The following is a 16920-nucleotide window of genomic DNA, read 5'->3' on the forward strand; positions in this document are numbered from 1 at the left end:
AGCCACAAATGAGGGTATTTGTTTAAAATTTCAGTAGAACAGTAGCAGTATAACGTCCTCGTAAGTGGATACCAGGCCCTTGTAGAGCAAAATTGAGTATTTGGGTCTAAATGACCAAGAATGTGATGTCCACATATGTGGACGCAGGTCCTAGGAGGTTAAATGTCCAGTCAAAGATTTGTACAGACTTGTGTAATCACACTGCTGCACTGCCTATGAGGAGCCTGCTTATAAACCTGTGCCACGTCATATATATGATGAACGATGCAGGTTATGGTTAAGTGTCCCACACAAGGACGACCCATTTATTTAAAAAAAAAAAAAAAAAAAAAGCAGATAGTTGATGATCAACAAATGTTTGACTTCAGGGTGTGAGTGTTTGCTTGTGAGTCTAAAAACAGCTTTGCACAAAGCTAGTCTAAACGTAACAACAGCAAACAGCAGAGCTCATTACAGGGTTTTATCTTCCTTTTACCTGTAACTCTGAAACGAGCTGCTGCGCTGTCTTGGTTAGTAGATGGATAAATGTGAACCATTACTTTACAATAGCAGGAATCTGCAGAAACTTTTAGATGAGACGATCTGAACTTTTTCACATATAGAACCAGAGAGCCGAGAAAGAGGCCAGTGTGCCGAACTCTGACAGAGAGAAGCTGCTTGGCACACTCAGGGATTTCAACATCGGTCAGCTGTTAGAAGCTCTGTGTGTGTCTGCGTGTGTGTGTGTGTCTGCGTCTGTGTGTGTGTCTGCGTCTGTGTGTGTGTCTGCGTCTGTGTGTGTGTCTGCGTGTCTGTGTGTGTGTGTCTGCGTCTCTGTGTGTCTGCGTCTCTGTGTGTCTGCGTCTCTGTGTGTGTCTGCGTGTGTGTCTGCGTCTGCGTGTGTGTCTGCGTCTGCGTGTGTGTGCCTGTCTCTGCGTGTGTGCCTGTCTCTGCGTGTGTGTGTGTCTGCGTCTGCGTGTGTGTGCCTGTCTCTGCGTGTGTGCCTGTCTGCGTCTGCGTGTGTGTGCCTGTCTCTGCGTGTGTGTGTGTCTGCGTGTCTGTCTCTGTGTCTGTCTCTGTGTGTGTGTGTGTGTGTGTGTGTGTGTGTGTGTGTGTGTGTGTCTGCATCTCTGTGTGTGGAGTGAAGCTGTGGAACAGACTAAGTAAAGATATGAAGCAATGTCCAAGCATGGTGCAGTTTAAAAAGCGGTTTAAGGATATGGTTTTTACAGGGTACAGGGAAAAGGTAGAGATTTGATAGGGTGTTCTTGTCTAATATTATCATGTGTGTGCGCATGCACGGGTTTGTTGGTATGGGTATATATGTATGTGTGTATATATGTATGTATGTGTGTATATATGTATGTATGTATATATGTATATATATATATGTATGTATGTATATATGTATATATATGTATGTATGTATGTATATATGTGTATATATATATATATGTGTATATATATATATGTATGTATATATATATATATATATATATATATATATATATATATATATATGTGTATATATATGTATATATATATATATGGTGTACTCTCAGTGGCAAGGGAACAATAAGAGAACAGCACCACCAAGGCTGGAGACGGAGCAATACTGGAAGAGCATATGGGAGAAGGATGCAACCCATAACGGCAATGCTCAGTGGCTAGTGGATCTGAGGGCAGACCACAGCGACCTCCCTGAACAGGGTCCAGTAACCATCACAGTGGCAGATATCCAAGAAAGGGTCTCCAGTATGAAGAGTTGGACAGCACCAGGGCCCGACATGGTTCACGCCTACTGGCTGAAGAAGCTGACTGCACTCCACGAGCGTCTGGCAGCACAAATGAACCAGCTGCTAGTTAACGAGAGACACCCGGAATGGCTAACTGAAGGCCGGACGGTCCTGATCCCCAAGGACCCCAAGAAGGGACCGGTCCCCTCCAACTACCGACCAATAACCTGCCTCAGTACTACATGGAAGCTCCTGTCAGGCATCATATCGGCTAAGATGAACAGGCACATGGGTCAATACATGAGCGGGACACAGAAAGGAATTGGCAAGAATACCAGAGGCGCAAAACACCAGCTACTGGTAGACAGAACAATCAGCCGAGACTGCAAGACCAGACTGACCAACCTGTGCACTGCCTGGATTGATTACAAGAAGGCCTATGACTCAATGCCCCACAGCTGGATACTGGAATGCCTAGAATTGTACAAGATCAATGGGACCCTAAGAGCCTTCATCAGGAACTCAATGGGGATGTGGCGTACAACACTAGAGGCCAACTCCAAGCCCATAGCACAAGTTACCATCAAGTGCGGGATCTACCAAGGAGATGCTCTGTCCCCACTGCTGTTCTGCATAGGCCTGAACCCCCTCAGTGAGATCATTAACAAGACTGGCTACGGATACCGACTACGGAACGGAGCAGTTGTCAGCCACCTCCTGTACATGGATGACATCAAGCTGTATGCCAAGAGTGAACGAGACATCGATTCACTGATCCACACTACCAGGCTATACAGCAATGACATTGGAATGTCGTTCGGACTGGAGAAGTGTAGTCGGATGGTAACAAAGAGAGGGAAGGTAGTCAGAACTGAGGGGATTGAACTACCAGAAGGCAACATTGCAGACATAGAGGACAGTTACAAGTACCTGGGGATCCCGCAGGCAAATGGGAACCATGAAGAGGCCGCTAGAAAGGCTGCAACCACCAAGTACCTGCAGAGGGTCAGGCAAGTCCTGAGGAGTCAGCTGAATGGTAAGAACAAGATCCGGGCCATCAACACATACGCCCTGCCCGTGATCAGGTACCCTGCTGGGGTAATAGGCTGGCCAAAGGAGGAGATAGAAGCCACTGACATAAAGACAAGAAAGCTCCTGACCATGCATGGAGGGTTTCACCCCAAGTCCAGCACCCTGAGGCTGTACGCTAAGCGGAAGGAAGGGGGCCGGGGACTGGTGAGTGTCAGCACCACAGTCCAGGATGAGACAAGGAACATCCAAGAATACATTGGGAAGATGGCCCCAACTGACCGAGTGCTCAGTGAATACCTCAGGCAGCAGAAACCCAAGAAAGAGGAGGGAGACGAGGAACCATCATGGAAGGACAGGCCCCTGCACGGTATGTACCACCGGCAGATAGAGGAGGTGGCTGATATCCAGAAATCCTACCAGTGGCTGGACAAAGCTGGACTGAAAGACAGCACAGAGGCACTAATCATGGCAGCACAAGAACAAGCTCTGAGCACAAGATCCATAGAGGCTGGGGTCTATCACACCAGGCAAGACCCCAGGTGCAGGCTGTGTAAAGATGCCCCAGAGACAATCCAGCACATAACAGCAGGGTGCAAGATGCTAGCAGGCAAGGCATACATGGAACGCCATAACCAAGTGGCCGGCATAGTGTACAGGAACATCTGTGCCGAGTATAACCTGGAAGTCCCGAGGTCAAAATGGGAGATGCCCCCAAGGGTGGTGGAGAATGACCGAGCTAAGATCCTGTGGGACTTCCAGATACAGACGGACAAAATGGTGGTGGCTAACCAACCGGACATAGTGGTGGTAGACAAACAGAAGAAGACGGCCGTAGTGATCGATGTAGCGGTTCCGAATGACAGCAATATCAGGAAGAAGGAACACGAGAAGCTGGAGAAATACCAAGGGCTCAGAGAAGAGCTGGAGAGGATGTGGAGGGTGAAGGTAACGGTGGTCCCCGTGGTAATCGGAGCACTAGGTGCGGTGACTCCCAAGCTAGGCGAGTGGCTCCAGCAGATCCCGGGAATAACATCGGAGATCTCTGTCCAGAAGAGCGCAGTCCTGGGAACAGCTAAGATACTGCGCAGGACCCTCAAGCTCCCAGGCCTCTGGTAGAGGACCCGAGCTTGAAGGATAAACCGCCCGCAGGGGCGTGCTGGGTGTTTTTTTTATATGTATATGTATATGTATGTATGTATGTATGTATGTATGTATGTATGTATATATATATATATATATATATATATATATATATATATATATATATATATATATATATATATATATATATATATGTGTGTATGTATATGTGTATGTATATGTATATATATATATGTGTGTATGTATATATGTGTATGTATATATGTATATATATATATATGTGTATGTATATATATATATATATATATATATATATGTGTATGTATATATGTGTGTGTGTATATGTATAAAAAAATAAAAATAAAAAATTGTAGGTTGTGTATCCTTCAGGTGTTAATGGGGTTATTGAAAATGTGTATATGTGCGTATGTGTGTGTATATACGTAGGTATGGATAGATAGATAGAAACATATATGTGTGTATATTTAAAAAAAAAAAAAAAAAAAAAATTACACATAACATATAATGTAATTACAAGGAGGTATTTCTGTAGTCTATTGATACTAGATAGTGGAAAAGGGGTGGGATTAAATAAGCTTATGCTTCTTCCTGCTCCTTTTTGAACATGGACGTTATTTGGAGTTGTGGTTGCTCGTTTTCCTTTTGTTTGCTTTGTTCATTTGTCTCTTTTAATTCTATTTTTTTTTTTTTTTATACTTTTTCAACATGTTCAAAATAAAGATTCAATCAATCAATCAATCAATCATTTTCTTCTGCCATGTCAGCATTTGCCCTCTTTTTCATCTGTCAGGTTATCAAACAGTTGATGAAGAAGGAGTTCACCCTGGAGTTCTCTCGTGACCGCAAGTCCATGTCTGTCTACTGCACCCCTGTCAAGCCCGGGTCCCAGAGCAAGATGTTCATCAAGGCACGGCTGAATAACACGAACTCAAATAATCACAAATTTCATTTCATTTGAACCATTTTTTTAATGTTCTTCTTTTGCCAATTGCATTGTGTCCCCTCAGGGTGCGCCCGAGAGTGTGATAGAGCGGTGCGAGTACGTACGGGTGGGAAACAGAAAAGTGACGCTGACACCAGCCGTGCGCGACCAGCTCATGTCTAAGATCAGAGAATGGGGGACGGGCAAGGACACCCTGCGCTGCCTGGCGCTGGCTACGCACGATACTCCGCCACGCAAGGAAAACATGGAGCTGGAGAATTCCAGCAAGTTTGCAGAATATGAGGTTCGCCACAAGATTTCTCTATCCAAACATCACAGCTTAGAAGTCCTTTTGTTCCCACATTGAATTGAAATAGGCTTTGTTAAGTTTAATGAGACGACTGGGTACTAGTTTGCTTAGTAGTAGTTAGTACTTTCTACACTTTGGTCTTCGCTCCAATAGTTTCTTTGTTCTTTAGGAAGAATTTGGATCGGATGTTTTTTGGCAGCAGTAACAGTAGAAAGCTGTTCCTGATGTGGTCCTGCGTAACCTAACCACCCTGATGCTGTTTGTTTTCCGTGTAGCTGGGGCTCACATTTGTTGGCTGTGTGGGCATGCTCGACCCACCCAGGAAGGAAGTGATCGGTTCGGTGAAACTGTGCAACGAGGCAGGTATCCGTGTTATCATGATCACAGGGGACAACAAGGGCACGGCCGTGGCCATCTGCAGACGGATTGGCATCTTTGAAGAGGACGAGGACGTGACGAGAAAGGCCTATACAGGCCGCGAGTTTGACGATCTACCGCAGGAGGTGCAGAGAGACGCCGTCAAACGGGCACGGTGCTTTGCCCGCGTGGAGCCGGCTCACAAGTCCAAGATCGTCGGATACCTGCAGTCGTTTGACGAGATTACAGCCATGGTAAGGAAAACTATCCCCGTACAAGTAACACACCTGCGTGTTCCAGCATCTTCTTCTTTTTGTGGCAGTGCACAGCACTGCTGCCTTTCTCCTTCCTGTAGCAATTCGCTGTTTGAATGACTTGTCAAAGATGTATGAGGAGAAGCCAGTGAGGCATGACATGTTCCAGGTCTCTGTGAGGCTGCTCTCTCAGACGCCGCTATCACGAGCTGTCATCTCTGGTCTGCTCGGCTGCTTCTTATCTGACATGCGTCTCAGAAGAGAAGTTGATCCGCGGGAGGGAAACGACAATATCACCATTTGCCCATCAGTCTGAAGCTGCTTTCAGGCCCTGCCTTGACAGATAAATATCGCTTCTGCACAGCTTTAGTTTAATCCCGTCATGGTGTGAAAAGATAATGAGCCTTTGCACAGTGAGTTAGAGTCGTTGCTTGTTAAACTTGGGGCTCCCGAGCGAGTCATCCTTCATGAAAAATGAGTGTGGGCTCGGTATTTGAGAGTGGACTTGTTCTTTTCTGACACACATGTACTGTCACAGTGTTGGACTCTGAGGGCCAAGTTTCAATGCTCAGCTTATATCTCTAAGTAAGGACTATTTAAGGATAAGCAAGTCTTATTGAGAGACGCTTTTTAATAAACAATACTGTTGACGTTTCCTTTAGTGCCCCTCTGTTCTTTGACACGTAATAATCCAGGTATTTCCTCCTGGTTGCAGACAGGTGATGGTGTGAACGATGCCCCGGCCTTGAAGAAGGCAGAGATCGGCATCGCCATGGGATCCGGTACAGCTGTGGCAAAGTCAGCGTCTGAGATGGTGCTGTCTGACGACAACTTCTCCACCATCGTAGCTGCTGTGGAGGAGGGCAGAGCCATCTACAACAACATGAAGCAGTTCATCAGATACCTCATCTCCTCAAACGTGGGAGAAGTCGTGTGGTGAGACAAGAGCGCCGTGAGACGCAGCTGCCGGGCGGGGACTGTCTTCGTGTGCGGCTGACGTTTGTGGGTCTCTCCTGTGTCTGTCTGCAGCATCTTCCTGACAGCCATCCTGGGTCTGCCTGAGGCTTTGATTCCAGTCCAGCTGCTGTGGGTTAACCTGGTGACTGATGGCCTGCCTGCCACCGCCCTGGGCTTCAACCCCCCAGATTTGGACATCATGGATAAACCACCCCGCAACCCTAAGGAGCCACTCATCTCTGGCTGGCTCTTCTTTAGATACCTGGCCATTGGAGGTATTATTCACTCAGACGTGAATAAATTATTGTGCAGTTGTCACTGTGTGGGGTGGTGCGGTGGTTAGCACTGTCACCTCACAGCAAGAAGGTCTTGGGTTTGAATCCAGTCAGGGTTCTTTTAGTCTCTCGCTGCATGGGTACCGGGTACTCCAGCTTCCCTCCACGGTCCAAAGACATGCCTGAGTTAACATTAACTGGTGATTCTAAATTGTGACTGGTTGACTGTGTCTGTGTGTTAGCCCTGCTGATTGGCTGACAGGGCTGTCTAAAGAGCTTCTGTGCACCTGCGCCCATTTTTAAAAATCTAATAGCAGAACAACTTGATGCATTTTCTAACACTTTATCGATGGTACCTTAGTTAACGTTGATTTTTCACACTATAAGGCGCACTTAAAATCCTTTAATTTTCTCAAAAATCGTCAGTTCAACTTATGTATGAATTCTGGTTGTGCTCATTGACCTTGAACCGGTTGTATGTCATACACTGCGCTCAAAACTCTGTCACAAATGTTTTAGTCCGACTTTGCTAAGCTACGAAGCCGCACCTCTTGACGGATTGTTGGAACATCACGGCTGTAGTCAGGAGCCTTGCAGAGGAATCTGGGTCCTAAACTCCATCTATTTCAGGTCCCAAAGTCAAACGAACACTGCAGCATCACTGAGAGTTAAAAACTGTCTAAATTCTTTCATCTTTAATAAAATGATCAGTGTTGCTGCTTTACCAGGTGTAACAATTAAGTTTAACATCCAGGCATCCATGAAAACAGAATTTATTACACTTAACAGAGTTAGAAGTTAGCAGGAAGTTAGCTCGCTAGCTTCCACCTAAACATGATATAGCATGTTCTGAATGAGAGATTTCTGAAAGAATTCAAACGTACAGCTCTGCTATCACTTCCAACATAAATGAAGACAGAAAACTAAACAGCAGTGATGTTTGTAGGGTTACTGAAGTTGGGCTAGCTGGTATACAATGATGTGCTGCGTGATCGCTAGCGACACAGCTATGTTAGCATAAACACAGTGAAGCTGGAGGATGAACGCTAACTTTATTCCACTCGATAAAAGTTAACGTGAGGGTTCCTCATGGTTAGAGACAAATGCAATCGCATGGCAGGATGCTGTAAACGGACCAAACTTCAGTCAGGAGAACAACTGAGATAATCCATCCACAATACGAGGTTAGTCATTAATATACTGCAACAACATGGGAATAGAGCCGCTGCAGAGGATTCAGCATTAATGAATCAATGGTACAGAAGTGGAGGAAGCAAGAAGAATGAGTTGAGGAAAGTTTGACTTATCTGACTGTTTGGTTTTGCTTAATGCGCCTTATGGTAGGAAAAATACAGTAACAAGATTTGAGATGTATTTAGTAAAACGGCGACTGTCAGTAGGCCTAGCATCTTTTTTTTTTTTTTTCTAATCAAGCACTCATGTCAGCATGTTTATTTTCCTGAACAGCTTCTCCTTTGTAAGGTTATTACATTTTATTCTTCGCACACTGAATAACTGTAACCTTACACTTTGTCTGTATAATATTAAATTTGTGACTGTGCGTCTATCAATATCTGGTTTTGTCTCACAGGCAAGAAACGGCAGCTCTTGTTTGTGTGTATAAATATAAATGTATGTCTGTGTTGTCTTGCAGGATATGTGGGTCTGGGAACAGTGAGTGCAGCCACATGGTGGTACCTGTTTGATGAGGAGGGCCCACAAGTGTCTTTCTATCAGCTGGTGAGTTGTAAAACAGTTTATCTGACGTAGCTCCTGCCCTAGGAGAACATGAGCTGCATTGTTTCCTGTTATACTGTTTACCCCACCTCTATGCATCCTTTTCATTCGCTGCTATTTGATGCAGTAACGTTTGATGATCCCAGCAGCAGACAGGCATAGAAAGGGAATTAAGATTTCTGTGGATTGATTGCATGCAGAGCTGAAATGAAGCCAGGGTTTGGCAGCCGCCCCCCACCCAATCTGAGCAGAGTCCCATCAAACCAGGTCGCAACACGATGCACGAGCGCACGCTAACTCCGCCTGTCTCTCTCTTCACAGCGACATTTCATGCAGTGCACTGAGGACAACCCCATGTTCAAAGAAATAGACTGCGAGGTGTTTGAATCTCGCTACCCCACAACCATGGCGCTGTCTGTGCTGGTCACCATCGAAATGTTCAACGCGCTCAACAGGTCAGTCGGCTTCAGAGCTGGTGTCAGAGTAAACGAGCCTTAAATGTCACAAACGTCAGAAATTTACTCAAAGAAAGCGACGCTGTCATTCGACGAGACGGAGCTCCCTTTGAGGAATAACGATCCGTGCCAGAAAGGCCACGGCCGTCGCAAACATCAGCTGTTCACTGTTTGAACGACTGATTTTTGTTTTTATGTCCTCCACCTGAAGAATGTGCTTAAGCGCACATCTTAAGAAGAGAAATTATACTTTATTGAACGGAGCTATGAAGGGTCATTAGCTCTGTTTTGAAAGAAATGTCCAACTCGACGAGGTCTGATCACCACTTCAGATGGAGTCCAAAGATGGTCCAGCCTAACGCCGGCACATCTGTTCATTTTCATGCAGCTTGCTGGAATATTTTCATCAGTTGTTGTTTTGCAACCTGATCCTGAAATGTTAGCATGTTTTCATCTATTCAAACTTCTCCTTACAGTTTGTCTGAGAACCAGTCCCTGCTCAGGATGCCTCCCTGGGTCAATATTTGGTTGCTGGGAGCAATCATCCTCTCCCTCTCCCTCCACTTCTTAATCCTCTACGTCGAGCCTCTGCCAGTGAGTACACAGGACACGCAGCTCTTTGAGCGTTTAAAAAAACCCAAACACTGCATGCTAATAATCCTCAGCACTGTATCGTGGCCCAGATTCACGAGCCGTGTTTTATGAGTCCGATTCTTTTGCCAGTGATGACACAACTTGTCTGTCGTCTGCAAAAAAAGTAGGATGGCCCTGTAGGTGTAATGTAATGCAACAGCCAAATGAAACTATAAGTAGCTAAGTTCATAGCTAGCGTCGTGCAAAAAGCAGATACAGAAATGCTGTGAGTCAGACAGAAGGCGTTACAAAATAAAGGTTTCCATGGCTCCACTGGATTATGTTTTCTTGCAGGCTGATGTCTTTGCATTTTTCAAAATAGTTACAAAATATTAAGCTTGCATGTTAGAAAAGGCTTCTGCTGCAGCTTTGTCATCATCGTCTGATTTCTCTTGTCCTTCAGCTCATCTTCCAGGTGACCCCTCTGCATTGGTCCCAGTGGACTGTGGTCCTGAAGATTTCCTTCCCAGTCATCCTACTGGATGAGGCTTTGAAATATTTATCCAGGAACCATCTGGAAGGTATGTTAAGTCCTACCTGTTTTTAATTTAATAAGCAATTTTTTTTCAAATCAATAAACGAATCTAATGATGCTTGTTCTGCTCTTTTTTCCTTCTCTTCTGCATTTCTAAATCAGCCTAAACTCTTTTAATCTCACCTTCTGTAAAAAGGTACCTGACTTTCTTTGTGCTGCTTTCTTCCGTCTCCATTCGAACCTGCCTGCTGTCCGATGGTTACGTGTTCTAAGCCTGTGGGTTTTTGTTTTGGCAGGTGATGAGGAGAAGAAGTATCGGAGGAGATGGCAGCTGAACTAAGACCTCTCCCTCAACACACTCACACAGTTAGACACACAGCTACCCTCTTCCCATTTTTGAGCTAGGAAACGTTTCTCTCCCCTGCCCTCGTTCCCCACTTCTGCATGTCCAACAAACCACCACTAGAAATGAGGGGTGGCTTGCATGAGAATGAGTGTGAGAAAGTGAGAGCGCTTGTGCTCCTGCAAGCGTGTGTGTGTGTGTGTGTGTGTGTGTGTGTGTGTGTGTGTGTGTGTGTGTGGGAGGACACAGACGGATGCAGACCTGTCTTTATAGTTGCAAGAGCAAGAAACAACTGCAGAAAAGAAAAATACAACTGGGCTCTGCTTTTTAAAGGTTTCTGCTCATCTTTTTGTTGTCTGTACAGTACAAACATAGTGGTGGACTTCTGGGGGGAGAGGGGAGGATGGGGGAACAGACATTGATAATACTGGGTGGGGTGGGGGTGGGAGTTGGGGTTTTAAAATCAACACAGAGACTGAAAGAGAGACTGAGAGGAGAAGAACCAGATGGACACACTGACAAAAAAGCAAAAGCATCAAGGAAAGGACGAGGAAGGTGAGAACAGCCTGGAGGCGCTGTGAGGAGAGAGCCACGGTACCCACGCGTGTCCACAGAAGCATCATTATCAGGAGGCGCTGCCCAGGCTTCTGCCATCACACTACTGGCAGTGAATTCCAGCCAGCTCTGGCCTTATCAGCACAACACAACTGTTTCTCTGGCCAGTTTGTCACAGCGCTGCTCCTTCATCACTCTTCTGTCGTTTATGCTCAGTTCCTCTCCTTCGGCCTGTCTCTGCTCTCTCTTTGTCTCTTTCTCGCTCTCTGTGTGAGGAGGCAGCTGTGGGCCCGGGGTCGTGACTGTCGGGCTCTTTGGTGGGGTTGGGGTCGCTCCGCCTAAAGGTGTGAATAGCTTTACGCTGCTTGGCTGCTTCCTTTGGCTCTAAATTCGAGGGGCTGAGGTCGGCTCACACACTGGGCAAAGAAACGAAATTTTAAAAAGTCAAACAGCAACCAAACCAGCAAATCGGTAGAGTAGTTGTGATCCAGCCCACTCAGCTGGCCCTCTTTAGCTTCACTATAATGTCCTTCTGCTTCTTTGCTGCCACTGGAAAATCTCTGCGAGTCATTTCATGTAAAGGTTAAAGGTGGATGGGAAACTGATGCTTCAGGATTCCTGCGTCATGCCTTTAATCCGCTGTGTCACACCCTGAACCAGCGCTGAGGTGTGTGTGCGTTATAGCCTTACTTGAATAAAGTTGTCTAATTTGATGTGATAGGCTTTTTTCCCCCGTCTGAATCGCACAAACGATGTAGTTTAAAGTAAGTTAGAGAAGTAAGTGGCTCGTCCCAGCGTCACGTGGACATTAACAGTGTAGATATTAAGCACATCCATGCCTTACACAGCCCACTGCACCTCCACATTAAACATGTGGTCCCGATGAATGTGTTTGCTGACCTTTAATGAGCTCGTTACCCATCACTACCACTTTGCACTCGCGTGGCCGGACCGTGATTCTCACACTGATCATGTGAAGTCTTAAAGACTCTGAATGTGGCGTGTTTTTTGGTTTTCTTGTTCTGCTTTGTGCGCTGCTCCCTCAGCTCCTCCTGCTTTCTCAGTGCTATAGCATTTCATTTGGGTGTTTTATAATTCTTAATAATAATAATGTGTTTGAATGAACCCGCACGGTTTGGATTGTGTCTTTTAAGTCTTAATTCTGGGTTTTGTGTGGGGCCCTGGTGCTCTGTGGACGGGGTCGGCTGTGTTTTTGGACTCTTATTGCTTCCACATGCTGCAGAGAAGAGCGTGTACACATTTTTAAAAAGTCTTTGAATAGGTGGAATAAAAATGGGAATCTGCACACTGTGTCCCTCATACTTATTAAAGCAATGATATGTTGTGGCTGTTGTGTGTTTAAAGGTAGAGCTGCAGTGATTGGTTAAAAACACTGAAGCACTACAGCCATTAAAAAAACAAACACTTTGAAGTTTAGCTGAGCTCCCCTTCGAGGTCATCTTGTCGCGTACCTCAGTCCCTGGAGGTGCTCTTCTGACCACTTGTATGTGGTCATATACATGTGGTGATGAGAGGTAATGGTGATCATCTGAAGGAGGACGGTAAACAACGTGAGCCGAGGCTCGTGCCGCCGCTCACCTTAGAAGCGTTTTGGCCGTGCAGACTTTGGGAGCTGTCTAAAAACAGCAGCTGGGTAGAAATGAGTGGAGGTAAACCTCATCCTGGAGCAGGAGCTCTGCAACACAGTCATCTTCTTTGTGTTCTGACCAAACAATTACTATATTCAGCAGACCTGGTATATTAAAAATGGCTTTTACTTGCAGCACGGGACTTAAGGAGGTTTGTTTCATTTTTTTAAATTGAACTGGGAGTTATCAACACAGTGTGCAGATCTTTTCCCCCTTTCTCCTTTTCAGACAGCATTTCAAACCCAGTACTTTTTTCAGTGTGATGCAGGAAATTTACCCTTCAACACAATCCATCCAGTCTGCAGCTGTTGACTGTGGCGTATGCAGCTGTGCTACACACTCGTTTTGTTGCTTGGTGATGGGGTTGTTTTTTTCTCGCTCCAGGGAATAGCTCGCCAAAGTATAGATGTTTCCAGTTTCGCATGCTCTCTGGGGTCATTCTTGGAATGCACAGTAGGAAACTGACTTAAGTAGACGAGGCAAATTAAAACAAATACACTATAAAGTTTGTTAAAACACCTCACCAGTTTTAATATCTATCTATATATATATATATTAAAAAATAGGTTTTAAGAGCAGACTAGTCCTTTAACTATAGACCAGAAGCTGGATTGTGACTATACTTGACACAAAGCAGCCTTTATGTTAAGGTTGAGCGTTTCATGATTTCCCGTCACCACCGTGTGAATGTGGCACCTCTTTCCAGACCAGCAGATTCCACATCCCTGTCCCAGATCTCCAAGGCTCTGTAACATGCTGGCACGATAGGTCTGCGTAGCCTTGTTATTTACTACTGAATCCTCAACTCTGTACAGACGCTGAGAAAACGATCGCATGGAACCTTGTTACTGTAATAATACCCTATACAGTATATAATATTTAATTTTTTGATAACTTGCATCAATGAAAACCTACTTACAACAAGAGACGGACTTACAAGACTTCCTGTTTTTCTTTTTCTTTGGAGCACATGGTATCTAAGGACCTTTGTTTCTTGTCTGTTTTGGTTTATTTGTTTCCTTGTAGAATAGAAAGGTTGTTTCTTCATGTTTCCATTTGGTTTTTACACTTGTGGGGTTTTGTGTCTTTTACTGTAGGGAGAAGAATATGATGATATCGTGTTTAGGATAGACGAGATTAACGCTTACGCTAATAAGTGGCAATGACATGGAACATTTCAGTGATAGCTAGCTGGTGTGAGGATACTCAAGAAATTGTGAACGAACAGTGTCTGGTTTACACTGAGCGATAAGCAGTGATGAATCCTGGGATATGAAGTTTCATGAGTGTACATTGAAGGGCTTGGTGGTGATGCAGGCTCTAGAGACCCCTTTCAGATCTGGGACGTTGCAAAGCTCTTCCAGCTTGGTACTCCGAGTCCTCCGCAGTCTGTAAAAGGCTAACCTCCTTTACTAACAGTGAAGGAGCGATCGGGTTGAGATGATAACAGCTGACTAGTGAACGTGCCTCTAGAGCCTGACCTCCACCTCTGAGAAATTAAAAGGATTCTCTGTGTTGCCTTGTTAATATTAATTGTGGACACATAATTTTATAAATGACAAAGACGTGGAAATAAAGATTATTTATCTTGTTATTTATTCAGAGGCTGTGGGTTTTTTGTTTAAATGGATGATTGTCAGTGCAACCCCCCCCCCCCCCCCCCCAACACTTGGGACAGTCTTCGATATGTAAATGAAAGCACGAGGCAATAATGAGCAGATGATTTGAATACTATAGCTGTGTCTCACTTCAGGGGCTGCATCCTTCGGTGGACCCGGCCCACGTAGACCGTGAAGGCCGGAAGTGCGAGGTTGTGAGATGGGACGGTCTAACCTTCAGGTTTGCGTCACCGCTGTCTCAGTGGAGTTTAATAAACTCAGCCGTCTGCTCCTTGCTATCTAAAATGTAACAGGACACCAGAGTAAACTCTTGACCATCAGATTTACTCAGGAACAAATCAAACACTGAAAAATATCATGTTTGTGCCGGGAGGTCGCTGTTCTCGCCGGCTCCAGTGAGCCTTGAACCCCAGTCAGCTATCGAGCTGGTGGGTAACAGACGTCTCCGAAAACATCGGAGCGCTTTTGCAAATGTGCGATGTCTTGATAAACTGAGCAGATATTTGAAGTTTGCACAGCTACATACTCGCCTGAAAATATCTTAAAAGTTTATTTTGTGGCCCAGAAAGAATAATATTTCAAACTTTTTAGCCACGCTCCTCAGCCATTGTTTGAAAAGTATTTTTATATTATTATAAAAATACTATAGTAATTAAATTATTATTCAAAGTATTGAAAAGAGTAATATTACAACTAAGTAGCGGCCGCCATTGTTGGAAACTGGAATTGGCTGCTGTGCTATGAATTCTGGGATATGGTGGTCCACGAAGGACACACCCCACCCATCCTCCAAATCTGGGGAAAGGGAGGACGCATTTGTCTTCGAATTGGGACAGCCTTCGGCGCATCGCTGTGACGTAATCAGCCTTCAAAGGCGGCCCCTGAATTGAGACACAGCCTATGTTTATTTTCAAAATAGTAAAGACAACATAGTTTGAGGCCAACAGGTGCATTTCAGACAAATTAACCACTCGGACGTGCGGAGAATATCCCAACCATGAGACGACCCCCTATCAGCAAGCACCCGGTGACTGTGGGGGGGACCTGCCGCAGAACCAGGATCAGGGAGGGGCGGCCATTGGCTGAGGGACATGGGACAAAAGACACTCTGTGAAAGAGATTAATAACAACTAATGATTAAATGCAGTGTGAAGAATCCTTAATCAGCCACATTATAACAGGATGGGTCAACAACGAGTTTAAATACTTGGGCCTCTGCCAGTGTTCAGAAACGAAGAAGCCTCTTGGACGGGGGTGAAATGTCTTCACAAACCTAAAACAAATCCAGTTGCCTTCATTCAAGAACGTCAAGAGCACCGTGACCTGGATGGACCCGTACGGTCAATCCTCTGAGTTTACGAGCAGCTCTTTACAAGAGTCGTGATTTATTACAGTTTACTTTTAAACGTGTCACAAAATTAAAAAAGGAAACAAAAAGTATTTATTTCTATCAGGTCATTTCTTATCATAATCTAGGAACATAAGGACAACAGCAGAATGCTGCTTCAATGACACTGGAAACACTGCTCTGATAAACCCGTGTGTGCCCTTCACATGCTTCACATTCTCACACAGTGAAGGAGCTCTGCCAGCAGGAGCGGCTTTCTCTTTGCCGTGAACCGAAAGCTCTTGTTCAGTTCAACTCTGCAAAGATACAGATGTAGTGGCCATGATTTCAAATGCAGTCAAATCCACTGATTTTATTATTATTGAATTTAAATCAGTGGAATAAAACTGAAGGACAGCTATGGGACCAGCAGGGGGAGATGTTGCATCGCATTCCTAGTGCATCTGTGCTGTTTACTAAGTGGGCCTGTCAAGATGCTATATGTAGCTTTTATTCTGCAGCAGCTGCACTGATTGTGTCCTATAACACCAAGGGAGAAAAAAGACCCAACAGGATGAAATTAAGTTTCTCCATCACACTACAGCCTAGCAGCACTTTCCACTTCTCCAGGAAACCTAATCACCTGCACACACGTGCCAGATATGCTTTCTCAGACCTCCCATGTGAGAATGGCACACATGCACGCACATTGTCTCCAGAGGGGGAAGTTCCTCTCAAGGGCCGCAGAGGAGGATCTCATTAGTATTAGGTTGTTTTTTCCAGCAGGACAGATGCAAGACAGCATTCAGCAGAGACGCTGTCCCAGTGAAAGGCAAGTAAACACACAGGCCAAAGATAGGAGTTGGGAAAACTAATGGAAAGACTGCAAATTTTTAGAGCTGATAGCAAAAGGTGTTTGAGGAGAATTGTTGCGTTTGCTTAAAGTGAATCCTGCCAGGATCCTGTTGCTTTCATATCAGCAGGAAGAGAATGTCCGAACTGTGGTTTAAGACGTCCTGTGAGACGAGACCACAGCGTTATTGCTCTGAAAACACACACCTCTGCTTTCATTCTACATGTCGGCATGAAAACTGAATAAAATGAATGTCTATGAAAGAAAAAGCAGGTGAAATAACAGCACCCCTGAGGCTAACTTGTAAAGCATCAGCAGAAAGAAGGATGA

The 16920-nt window shown here is 45.0% G+C and overlaps 1 protein-coding gene across 1 annotated transcript in view; it reads left to right on the top strand.

Annotated features, from left to right (window-relative positions):
- The window catches only part of atp2a3 (ATPase sarcoplasmic/endoplasmic reticulum Ca2+ transporting 3), a 47031-nt gene extending 32646 nt beyond the window's left edge, over nucleotides 1-14385 (top strand). The window contains exons 12-21 of the mRNA XM_085419819.1: nucleotides 4660-4776; nucleotides 4877-5095; nucleotides 5377-5712; nucleotides 6428-6648; nucleotides 6742-6944; nucleotides 8599-8684; nucleotides 9003-9136; nucleotides 9613-9730; nucleotides 10173-10290; nucleotides 10541-14385. Of these exons, the coding sequence (XP_085275945.1) occupies nucleotides 4660-4776; nucleotides 4877-5095; nucleotides 5377-5712; nucleotides 6428-6648; nucleotides 6742-6944; nucleotides 8599-8684; nucleotides 9003-9136; nucleotides 9613-9730; nucleotides 10173-10290; nucleotides 10541-10584 (1596 nt within the window). The 3' untranslated portion in view covers nucleotides 10585-14385. The remainder of the gene's footprint in view (nucleotides 1-4659; nucleotides 4777-4876; nucleotides 5096-5376; nucleotides 5713-6427; nucleotides 6649-6741; nucleotides 6945-8598; nucleotides 8685-9002; nucleotides 9137-9612; nucleotides 9731-10172; nucleotides 10291-10540) is intronic.
- The last annotated feature ends 2535 nt before the right edge of the window (nucleotides 14386-16920 follow it).

The sequence above is a fragment of the Rhamphochromis longiceps genome, linkage group LG10, assembly GCF_057381845.1.
Source record: "Rhamphochromis longiceps isolate RC_006_pf linkage group LG10, R_longiceps_female_GT1.1, whole genome shotgun sequence".
NCBI classification, from domain to species: Eukaryota; Metazoa; Chordata; class Actinopteri; order Cichliformes; family Cichlidae; genus Rhamphochromis; species Rhamphochromis longiceps.